The sequence below is a fragment of the Indicator indicator genome, chromosome 1 (genome assembly GCF_027791375.1).
Source record: "Indicator indicator isolate 239-I01 chromosome 1, UM_Iind_1.1, whole genome shotgun sequence".
In the NCBI taxonomy this organism is placed as follows: Eukaryota; Metazoa; Chordata; class Aves; order Piciformes; family Indicatoridae; genus Indicator; species Indicator indicator.
Window position 1 is genome coordinate 11706438 of NC_072010.1, and position 11759 is coordinate 11718196.

The following is an 11759-nucleotide window of genomic DNA, read 5'->3' on the forward strand; positions in this document are numbered from 1 at the left end:
AGGCTGCCGAGTTCAGTTTTGGGCCCCTCCCTACAAGAAGGACATTGAGTTGTTGGAGCATGTCCAAGGAAGGCTAACAGATCTGGTGAAGGATGTGGAGCACAAGTCTTAGAGGGAGCATCTGAAGGAACTGGGGTTGTTTAGTCTGGAGAAGAGGAGGCTAAGGGGAGTCCACGTTGCTCTCTACAACTACCTGAAAGGGGGTTGGAGTGAGGTGGGGGTTGGTCTTTTCTCCCTAGTATCAAGCAATAGAACAAGAAGAAATTAGATGGCCAGGATGGATGGGGCTTTGAGCAACCTGCTCTAGTGGAGAGTGTCCCTGTCCATGGCAGGGGGGTTGGAGCTATATGATCTTTAAGGTCTCTTCCAACCCAAACCATTCTATGGATCTATGAGAAATGCCTGAAATTGTGCCGGGGTGGTTTGGATAGGATATCAGGAAAAGTATCTTTCCTGCAAGAGAGGTCAGGCATTGGAATAGGCTGCCCAGGGATGTGGTGGAGTCACTGTCGCTGGAGGTGTTCAGAAGCTGTGTAGATATAGCACTTTGGGACATGTTTTAATGGCCATGGTGGTGTTAGGTCAATGGTTGGACTTCATCATCTTAAGAGGTCTATTCCAGCTGAAACAATTCTATGATTCATGAAGAATTACAGTTTGTCTTCAGAGCTTCAGGAAATTTCTTACTCCCAAAAGTAGCAACATAGGTGCAATAAACAGGATTCAATTCTTGCAATTAATTTTTTAATGTAATACTGTAATTAGACATTAAATTTATTGTGTTGAAGGATGCTAATGGCTGCTCTGTAATAGCGAACTTGCTGCAACCAAAATACAGGTGTACTTCAAGACCATGATCATTTCCTTTACAGGCTGATCTTACAGGCTTGCTTGCTTGGTTCATTGTTTTCAAGGGCGGTAGGGGCTGTAGATTTTATTAATTAGCCACAAAAATGTGTTCATGCTCAGCATGGAAGCACACATATTTTCATTTTGACCTTGGCTAGCAGAGGCAAAACCAGGTCAAAATAGCTCCATCAGATACTGCTGATTTAATGTTCAATTAGTTTGCAAGTCAGGATGTTTACCTTTTAGGCTTCTTGCTTTCTTTCTCCTGAGGTAGAATTGTTATTTTTGTTATGATACAGTCCTTGACTAACACTCAATGGTTTCCAATTCAATCTCTTCAGTTGTGTTTGCTGCAAATAAAAGGATATTATTGATTGGCAAATGGATTAGAAGGCCAGTGTTCCAAAACAGACGTTGCTGTGTTAATAGCTGAGACACTTTGAACTTAATATTAGCTCAAGTTAACTCATCTACAGTTAATTTTAAATATATATTTTTAAAATATTTAGCTGCCTTAAGAGTCCCTCTTGACCTTTACAGTGATTTCTTCTAATACAAGACTAAAGGTACTATGAAACCCAAAGTCCTTATAGGAACTTATATCCTTATATCTCTCTCTATGACTTCTGAGAAGAAGGCTCTTCTAAGGTGGAATTGGGGCAGAAGTTAGGTCCCTGCTTCAGACCATGTTTTAGGAGATGACAAAGCAATTTCCAGAACTGTGGTTTTCCTGAACTTTGCCAAATGACTGTATTTGATTCAACTCTGAAGAAAGATTGGCTCCAACTAGAAGAACAAAAGCATGTATATTCTGGCATGATAGGAAAAATTTCAGTAGCTACAGAAGCTTGTGAGCATTGTATGCACTATGAAAACAGCAGCAGCCCTTAGAGCTGTAGGTAAAGTGGAAGAAAGGAAGAGATGGCTCCAGCCAACATCATCTCTTCTTGTATATGGTTTTGCAGAGTTGATGCAAGGCTTAGGATTCTTGAGTGGGTCTAGTAAAACACTTAGACTGCTTGTTGTAACAACTTAAACAGCACTTATTACAGACAGACTTTCTGCCTATAGGACAAAAACCCACTAGTGGATCTACACTGACAAAGAAGGGAGGTAAACACCTGAATTGTTTTGAAATAGTAAAAGAAACCTCCAAGACACTTCCAAGGATGTGCCCCGAGCTTGAACCCAGGCCTGTGGCATGGCACCTTGTCTTGCTGCCTAGGTCAAATATTCCTGGCTGTGGCTGGGAAATTTCTTCTCTAGTACGTGAATGTTCTGTTCAGTGTAGCACTTGTGCTCCCTTGATCTGCTTTTCATGACTGGTGTCTTTGGTACATAGTAGGAGTCTGGGTTTTATATTAGTCAGTGTTCATTTAAGTCCACAACTAGATCAAACATGAGGATAGTATAAAGGGGTAGTTTGAGAGGAGAGGGAGGGGTGCAGTCCTCCAACAGGTGACATAGGGGCCAGTCCCCAAGGCCTATTTGAATATTTTTCCCGAAAAGACACCCTTCTGACAGACCCTGAGAGCATTGCTGATGCTCTTCAATTTGTCTCCTGCCCTCTGACGGGGGATTATTGCAGCTCTGGACTTTTCTCCCTAAGTTTTGCAGTTAGCAATGTTGTGAAGTGCTTCATGGTTTCTGAGGTACAATGTATAAACTAGATGTTATGTGGATTGTTCTGCAACTACATACTACTTATTCAGTTCCCTCAGCTACTAAAAAGCTCAAAAGGATGACTGAACTGAGAACTTTCCAGTCTAGTTTCTCTTAGCAGAGAAACATCTTGTCCTTGCCATACACCTTTATGGCTCATATCGAAAGTGAATTTTAGGCTTAAAATTCAGATGTGAAAACCCTATACCTTGACTGCATTCTTAGACAGATACCTGTTAGTTTGTGTGTTCTCTTCTTCTGAAACAGATGCAGAGATTTATTACACAGCCACATGAAGCAGATCAAAACGGCAGACACTGCAGCAAGAAATGCAAAGAGAACTGCTACAAAATGTAAATCTTCATAGATAATCTCTGCAGGGAGGACAGAAGAACATTAATATTATAAAACTGATTATGAGCAGATGAATGTTTAAACATAGGGTAAAGCCAAGAACTCCCATCTAGTTTGTACCATAAATGTTGACTATGATGGTGCCATAGGTGTTGGTCCCATACTCCTCCGTTACAGTGATAAAATAGTAGCCAGCATCTCCCATGCCTACGTTCAGAAGCTGAATAGAGCCATTTTCAAAAGTAGTCACTCTGTCCTTGTAGGCTGTAGATATGTTGACATAATTCCCACTTCTCCACTCAACAATCTTGGTGGTACCCCAGCTCGACACATGCTTCCACTCAATGGTGGCAACACCTCTGCAAGAGTATTCCACGGAGAGGAGGATGTTTTGTGCCACTGTCGCATTGATGTTGTGTTGTGGGATGACTAATGATACTCCTCCAGGAGCTGAAATACAAAAGAGGATGAAGAGTGTGGAGGTTATGCTGCCCCAGCTGTCCTGGGCAGGATGGGACCTCTCAGTGGTCTGTTTTAAGAGAGGATGGATTATGCTCTGGAGTTTCTCTTTCTGCTGACCATAAAAGGAACGTACATATTGAAAGACTAAATGCACATTTTAAATCAATGATAGCCAGGAGAAATGTTTCCACCATACAGGACAAATAATTGCATGTGTTTCAGTACCTAAGAGGAGAGAGTTTGGAAGAGCCTTTTTTAAATTCTAACCTAGCTCCTGCTGATGTGATTATGGAGCTGTTCACAACAGTGTGAAACTAGACTTAACCATTTAGTTTAATGTCTAACTGCAATAATTTTGCTTGCATGGGGGTATTTCTGCATGAAGATTTGAATGGATGCCAAACATCTGAGTTTCAGTTGGCATTACTTTTTTACAGTTAGGGGATTGTTTGGGACACTTGGCTAGAGACTGATATCCTGTTATCTACTCACAAAAATCAAACCAGACAAAATGGCAGGTAAAGCACAGAGTAAGCCTCATTGCCGAATGCCTTTTCCTGGTTTGGATTGGAGCAGCTCACCCATTCTCCTCTCATCCTGTGGGAACAGCCTGACTGCAAGAGCAGTACTGAGAAATAATGTTGACCTGTACATGTCTGTAATCTGGTGGGGTGAGAGGACAAGATCCTTGGCTACAGCGAAGGAGTGCAAAGCAGGACCCCTGGGGATGCTCTTGGAGGTTCTGCAGTCTTCAGGGCGAAGAATGATTTTAAAAGGCAAAGAAAAACAATCTCCAAGGGAAATAAATTATTTTTAAAAACCTTACAAGAAATAAGATCCTCCCTCTGGCCAAAACCCCCAAGCAGCCACACATGGAAAGAGATGGGTAAATTAATTACAAGCTGACTTCAGTCTGTTTGGGTTCTGTAAGGAGAATTTAGAAATTCTGCTGGTCAAGGGAAGGTAGGAAGCTCCTGAAGCCAGTTACATTCCAGGGGCTTTCTCCCATGCTAGTCCCAAAATTGAGGGCTTTTTTTCCCCCCAATCACATAGGATCTACATTTTTTTTTCCCAAGATAACAATTCTAGGATTCCCTCTTTATGGGTATCTTGTCATGCTGGTGCTGCCCAGTCACCTTGCACCACGCTTTCTGGGTAGCCCAGTGCATGCGTCCTCAGCTAAGTTGTGATCTTCTGCTCAGCCTGTGTGCAGGAGACACTAACCAGAGCTGTGAAATACAGGTTGCGCCAGCTAGAGAAACAGAACAGACAGGAACCTCTGGTAATCCCTACAAATTGTTCTGATTGTTTTCTGCTCCATGTGTTTATTTAAAGGCCTTTTGCACTGTTTCTGACCAGACAGGACCTGAATGTCTCACCACAGTGACCCATTTATGTTGTAATAGAGGTTTTGTTTTGAATATCAGATTGCAGGTAAATGTAAAGAATTAAATAAAATCCTTCCATTAAATTACCTGCAAACGCATTCTGTCCCAGTCCAGCACCCACAGACAAATAAGAGTAATGTGGTATCTAACGATTCAAAAACATTTTTAATACACCATCCCCTTAGATCACCTGAACCGGTTCAATCCGAACAGAGCCATATCGGCCTGAAGAGAAAACATCACACCCACCCTAGCGCCCCTCGCAGGGCCTCTGCGCTCTGCTGCTTGCACAACCAGTAAAACATGCACCGAGAAGAGGGTACCGGTGCCGCTCAGGTGTGGTGTGTGCTGTCCCTGGCACACTGCTGCGTTCCAAAACATTCGCCTGGCTGAGAATCAGAGGTGGGAGCACGACTCTGTACCAGCCCCGGCTGTGGCAACGTGGGAAAGGGCTGGCAGCGAGGAGCCTCCGCGCAGGAGCTCCAAAATGGGGCATAGCTCTAAAAGTCTGGAGACACCCTTCGGTGTCCCAGTTCGTCGTCACCTTGATGAATGAGAGGTGCGGCGTGTCCGAACCAAACCCACTGGTGGCACTTGCCCAGCCCAGCCCCCGGGCGCGGGGCTGGCCTGCAGCCTTCTCTGGCTCTCGCTTGGAGGGCACCGGCCGGTCTCTGCGTGCTGCACCCTCCCAACTCGCCCCGCATCGGGTGCGGGGTTGAAATCCACCTTCCCTCTTCACCGCCGCGTTTCTCAGAGTGACCGAGCCTTTCGGGCTTGTTAACCGGGATTCTTTCCTCCTCAGTTGCTGGCAATGCAGAGGAACGGCGGTGACGGTCCCCGTCCGGCAGGGCTTCGTTACCCCGCGTCCTCCGGGCAGCAGAGGCGGGGACAAGCCTTCCAAGACCATTTCCAGCCTGCAGGGAGCAGCGATGCCTGCCTGTGATCGCCCGCATGTCTTGTTCCCATCCCTTCCACAATAGCCGGAACCGGTGAAGGGACGGCCAGGCTCCCTGCTCCGCACTGCCCCGCGCAGAGGTCGGCGCTGGGGCTTGGCCGCGGGTAGCGCGGGGAGGAGCAAGAAAGGGCAGAGGGAGGAAGCGGATGGGAGAAGTGGACACTTACTTTGCAGAGCCCACCCGGCGGCCAGGCAGAGGGTGACGGTCCCCACGACAACACCTCGTCCTCGGCAGCCCTGGAGCGGTCTCATCAGACCGAATCCGATGCCCCAGGGATTGCATTTAAGCGGCTGGGCCAGCCAGCGCGGCCTGACCCCGAGGCCGCCCGCCCCAGGCTCTTTCTCACTACTGTCTCCTCTCTTTCTCCCTCTCCTGCCGTGGCTCTGGGGCTGGTCTCAGCACCCTCGCGGTGCTCGCTGCACCGGCCCCGGGTTCTCCTACGCTTCGCAGCTCGCGATCCTCCGATAGGGGCTGAAGATGCAATTGGCTGGGAAGAGAAGGCGCTGGCCGGCAGCCTGCCATCGCCCCAGCCAGGAAATGAGCGCTAATGGCCAGCCGGGGTGGGGGTGGAGGGAGTGCGCAGCCCTGCCCAGCGTTGCCGCTCCCCAGCAGGGTAACGAGCCGTGACCCCGGATCCTCGCCGGAGCGGAAGAACCGAGCCAGGGGATGGGGACACTAGCCAAAGAATGCTTTTTGTGTGCCTGTGATTGCTAAGGAAACGGGCAGCCGCAAGGGAAATCTGCCCTCGGGATGTTAAAAAGAACTTTATTGCCCCCAGAAGTTTGGTGATGCTGCTGGTGAGATTGTGGGGCTGCGCAGTGGGATCTCGGTGTCCCCAGTCATCTCAGATGACCACGCTGGCAAATGAGCCCGTTTCTCTTCCCACCGTAGAAGGTGTGGATAAAAAGAGGTATCCAAGTCTGCTGATAAGCACAGGCTTCTCAGGATGGATGGGAGGAAAGGGCAAGGAGAGACAGACAGGGTCTGCCTCTGGGCAACCATGTCTCTTACTGCACTCTGTGGACTAGTGCAGGTTTCATTATCTACTGCTTCTCTGCAATGATAAGTCTGCAAGGGTGACAAGTGAGCCCTGCAGGGTCTGAGTGACTGAAGCACAGCGCTGGGCAGGGGGCAGACAATGAGCAGGGGCTGGGCTTGCTTGGGGTTCAGCTGTGGGGGACCAGCTCCCACTCAGGCTTTTCAACAAGTGTGACACTGTCACATGCAGGCAGGTGGAAGCCTCTGTGAATACCTCAGGGGGGATTCCCTAGGACTCGGGTCAGGCCTTGGCAAGAGAGGGTGAAGCCCAGGGTTTATCTTTTATTTAGCATGCAATAAAATCTCCAGTTTCCCTGACTTGTAGTGCATTTCTTGAAGCTTCACAGGAGGAGGAGAGGTCAGTAAATATGTAGCCCAAAATATTTGATCTCACATCAGTTTTGAAGCCTGCTGTGGTGCTGGGAATTCCTGAAAGCATGATTGCACTTCAAATGCAAAGGCATCCTACAAAGTGCTTCCTTCCACTCCTCCTGTCTGAGCTGCTCCTGTGCTTCATTAATTCCCCTCTGCTGTGACAGGCCAACATTGCATCTGAGATCCACAGTGGCAAAATTTCTTCCTGCCTCATTGCTTTATGGTAGTTTTATTCCTCAAAGCATTAAAGAAAGTCTTATGGTAATGTAAATTTATGTAATTTTCCCCCTTTCACTTATTTAAACTCTTTAAACTCTTTTTCTTTATTTAAACTCTTGGCCCAGTGACCTATTTTGGCAGCACAACATATGGGGCAAAGGCTCATACAAAATTAATTGATCTTTGAGTAATTTAAAATGTATCACACACTTTGCATTGATTTAATCCACTCTATTAGAAAGTCAGATGTGAGTCATGAAATTGAGATCCAGGTCTGGAGTTCTTCCCAAATACTGGCAGTTTTGGCTTTGCAGCATAGGTCAAATGTACAGTCCAGGGATAAGAAACAAGAGTTTGTTTTCATCATCAATAATTAGTGTCAGATTCCTTCTTTTTAAAGGAAAGGTTATTAAATGTCTAGAGGCTTTTTTAAATTTCTTTTTGCTTTAGTATAAACTACACCTCAAGAAATAGTTACAGGTATGACAAAATGCCTGGTGTTATGAAAGCATTGCATCAGATTTTTGTAAGCCTTGTTTGTCTGAAAGCCGGCTGGTTCCTCTCTCCTGAAAGCCCACTGCAAAGCAGCACTTTCTCCTGCAAACAACCCTTCTGCAAGAGAGGAGGTTTATCTTAAGCAAAACAGCAGTGGGGTGTGAAAGAGCAGCAATGGGTGAGTGCTTTAGGCAGGTTGGGAGCCTGTCGGCAGGGCAGCAGAGGGCAGGGGGACTCTTGGGGGCAGGCTCCCAGCTAGCAGCCTGTCAGGCTGTGGTGAACTGCACCATGGGGGCTGGTGTTGGGGACCATGGGGTGTAGCCTCATCTTGACTTCAAGGAGTACAGATGACAGCTGTATAAATGGTTATGAGGACAGTCATTTTAGCAGGGCCTATTGTGACAGGACAAGGGGTAATGATTTAAATTCAAAGAGAGGAGTCTCAGACTAGGCATAAGGAGGAAGTTGGACAAGGCTCTGATGTCCTTGCTCACTGCTGGGTTGATGGACTAGATGACTTTTAAAGGTTGCTTCCAACCCAAAGCATTCTATGATTGATTAGCAGCCAGTGTAAACAAATTTACCCTTTATGCTTGGCCTCTTTGAGTCCCCCCAGCATCTCCCTACCTCCCAGCACCCCAAATGCAATGGGGAATGAACTTCAGCAGACCTGTCCTACTGTTGGGATGGTGTTTGAAGAGGATGCTGTGGACAAGCTGGTAATGGGTCCCGGGCTTCAGTGGTTGAGTATCACAGTGCAAGGCATCATCAGTCGACCTGTTTCTGCCAAGCAGGAGCAATGGGTGTACCTGGCCTGGCTCTTTTGCAGGGATGCTAATTTGGTGTCTAACTCAGGGTAACTTTACAGGAGAGCCAGACTCCAGTGTTAATCCTAGACATATTAGTCCTGTGACATATTAATGATGCGTTTTGCTAACAAAGTTTGTATTGAAATCCTGTCCAACCACATTCAAATGAGGCCAATGATATGCTGCTGTGGGTTACAGACATTTTGTCCATTAATGCTGCTCTTCTGGTTTGATTTCTTTCTGCTTGTCAAACAGCAGTTCTAGGAAACACAAACGTATCAAGCAATATAGTACAGGCTGTAAGAAATCAGTTTTTCCTTGTTTAATTACTAAGTGCCCTTAAACTAACAGGCCCTGGGAATGATTTACAAGCTTTGTAAAAGATCTGGCTCACCATCCCTACAATTCTGTAGGCATACAGAGATTTTTATTGCTACATGCTCAGTATTTTAAGTTTTCTTTTCCTTTGCTTATTCCTTTTTTTATTTTTTAATTCCCTTTCTTCTCTTTGTCATCTGAGTCTCTCATGTTTGTCTGGAAGGCCTGATTTCTCTTCCTGGTGTATTAATAATGTAACAAAATCACATTAACAACTGCAACAACAGCCAGATAGGAGCCAGAAAGCTCCTTTTGCTCTCTGATATGCTGCATGAATAGTCTGAAATGCTTTATATGGAGGGGTTTCTTTTTGTTTTGCTCTGTTTTTTTCTTCACCCTTTTCCTTTTATGACTTTTTGGACTCAACTTTTGCTGAAGAAAAGAAAAAATACCCCAGAGTTAAAAATTTACAGAGCTTCCAGACCTGCAATAGCACTTTAGAGGTAATTTCATCCTGTGAGAAACCATGGGAGAAAGCTCAGCAGAGAAATGCCAGCAGAAACTGCAGAACATTGCATCTGCAGGGTCAGAGGGCTGCAGCTCACCACTGCCTTGAGATGCTTTTAGTCAGTGCGGTCAGCTGGCAAACAGCTGGCAGAGGAAGAAGCTGAAGGCTTCTGAAATGGTAACAGAAATGTACACCAGACACAGGTATAGAAGAAAATCAGGTAACATCAGGCTGGACTCTCCTTTTTCACATAAGTTGGTGGTCCAGACTTGCCTTATTCTGGTCTTCTGGAAGTGAAAGCAACATTCACTGGGAGGCGATGGTGTCTAAAAATATTCCTTTCAGCCACAGAAGAAGAAAAAAAGTCTTTTTTTAGCATCTGAATTCAAAACTGGCCAAATCTGCACTTTGTCAGTGATTTCTTTCTTTTTTTTTAATTTTTCTTTTTGGCAGAGGCACAGTACAAAAAGCCCTTCTCTTACCCCAAATCGATTAATAGCTGAAAGAGGAGAGGCCATGGGCAGTCCTAGACTGTCAGCATTCCTCCTCTTTTTAAGCTATCTAGACTGCCTCATTCTCCTTGTGATTTTGCCCTGTGGTTTTGGAGGTTAGGAAAATACAAGAAAAAAATGGAATGACATGAAATTCAACCTTGAAAGATGCAGAAGTGTGTATCTGAGGATGCACTGAGGCTTATTAGAAGGGAGGCATTTGAAAATAACTTTAATCAAATGGGAAGTACTGAAGGCACACCTTTGGGTGAGGATAGCTAGGTGATTTCATTTGCCCATGAGGCACTACTCAGTATTAGAAATAAAACAGGCTTTTGCTATGTGGCTGTAAAATTCATCCAAGATGTTCAATCCTCCTTCTGTGTTTACAGGGAGTGCATTACTAATGCTTTCTTTTGACATGAAAACAAAGCATGAAGTTGATTTTTATTTTTTTCCTAGGAATTTTATAGCAAAACAGAAAAAAAAAATCTCCATTTCTTGAGTCTCTGAGGTGGCCTTTATCCCTTCCAGATGATGTGGCAAGAGCACAAGGCAGAGCCAGCACAGGGACAGTGATTGCAGGCTTGCACCGCAGTAGTATTATATGACCATTACAATTTGTTGAGCTCTTTGTTAGTGTTTTTCCTCTGTCTTCCTTCCTCCTTTTTCCAGCTCATCATACTCAATGCACCTGCCTGCAGATAGTGCCTAAGACATTGAAGTATTGACTACAAACACTAGCTGCATTTCTTCTGCCAGCTATGGCACCAATCAGATGTGAAGACACACTCAAGTCCTGCAAAATTAAATCTTGTAGGAGCTGGATCCAAAGGATTTCTGGTCTGGCTTCTACCACCTCCAGCTACAGCTCCAGATGCACCTTGGACTTCCTGACCCCATCCCTACACACCCAGGCAGCATCCCTATACTCTTCCCAGGATATCTGTTCCTACTTCCTCAACCTGTGCATTTCCTTCTTGCGTTTTAGCCAGTCTCTTCCCTTCCTTGCTTGCTTTCTTACACTTGGGGATTGAGAGCTCTTGTGCTGTATGGAAAGCAACCTTAAAGATCTGCCAGCTCTGTTCTGCTCCCTTGTCCCTGAGGGCAGTTTCCCAGGAGTATGGTGTTGACTAACTCCTCGAAGAGCTGAAAGTTTGCTTTCGTAGAGTTCAGGGTCCTGGCTATGCTCCTTGTCTGACCTGTATCCCTCAGGACTGTGAACTCCATCAGTGCATGATCACTGCAGCTCAGGCTGCCTTCGATCTTAACATCAGCAGTTAGCTCACTTGAATTGGTGGCCTCTTCTAGGGCTGTGTACTAGCTGGCTTAAGAAGTTGTCCTCAATGCACTACGGGAGTCTCCTGGATTGCCTACAGCTCACCTTGCTACTTTTAAAGCAGAAGTCAGGGTGATTGATATTCCCCAGCAGGATGAGAGCCTCTGAGTGTGAAGCCTCCTGTAGCTGGAGCAAGAAGACTTTGTCAAGAGCCTCCCCTTGACTAGGCAGTCTGTAGCAGACACCAGCCACAAGGCTTTCTTTGTTACCTCAGTCTCTAATTCTTATCCCTAAGCTCTCAACCTTCTCATGACACCTCTTCATACTATATCAATTTCTCGATGTAGATGGCAGCCACTCTGTCTCTCCCTCCTCTCCTGTCCCCTCTGTCAGTCTGTAGCCATTCATAGCCAGACTTCAGTCATGGGATTCATCCCACCAAGTTTCAATACTAGCAACTAGGTTGTAGCTTTCTAGCAGCGTGGAGGCTTCCAGCTTCTCCTGTTTATTGCCCATGGTGTGTGTGTTGGTGTAGAGGCACTTCAGCTGGGCCGTT

At 45.9% G+C, this 11759-nt stretch overlaps 1 protein-coding gene across 1 annotated transcript; it reads right to left on the reverse strand.

Moving 5' to 3' along the window:
- Window positions 1-1155: 1155 nt before the first annotated feature.
- VSTM5 (V-set and transmembrane domain containing 5) lies at window positions 1156-5922 on the reverse strand. The gene is made up of 4 exons (XM_054390117.1): window positions 5838-5922; window positions 2986-3315; window positions 2745-2885; window positions 1156-1199 (listed from the first exon to the last, which is right to left on the reverse strand). Exons 1-4 carry the CDS (start codon window positions 5920-5922, stop codon window positions 1156-1158), a joined length of 600 nt encoding a protein of 199 aa, XP_054246092.1.
- Window positions 5923-11759: the final 5837 nt, after the last annotated feature.

Bases quoted from the DNA above. Each gene is read 5' to 3' on its own strand.
- VSTM5 (XM_054390117.1), bottom strand. From the start codon at position 5,922: ATGAGACCGCTCCAGGGCTGCCGAGGACGAGGTGTTGTCGTGGGGACC. The intron at 3,316-5,837 runs GTAAGTGTCCAC...TTTGTATTTCAG, and splicing joins CGCCGGGTGGGCTCTGCAAA to CTCCTGGAGGAGTATCATTA. The intron at 2,886-2,985 runs GTACAAACTAGA...TCCTCCCTGCAG, and splicing joins CATCATAGTCAACATTTATG to AGATTATCTATGAAGATTTA.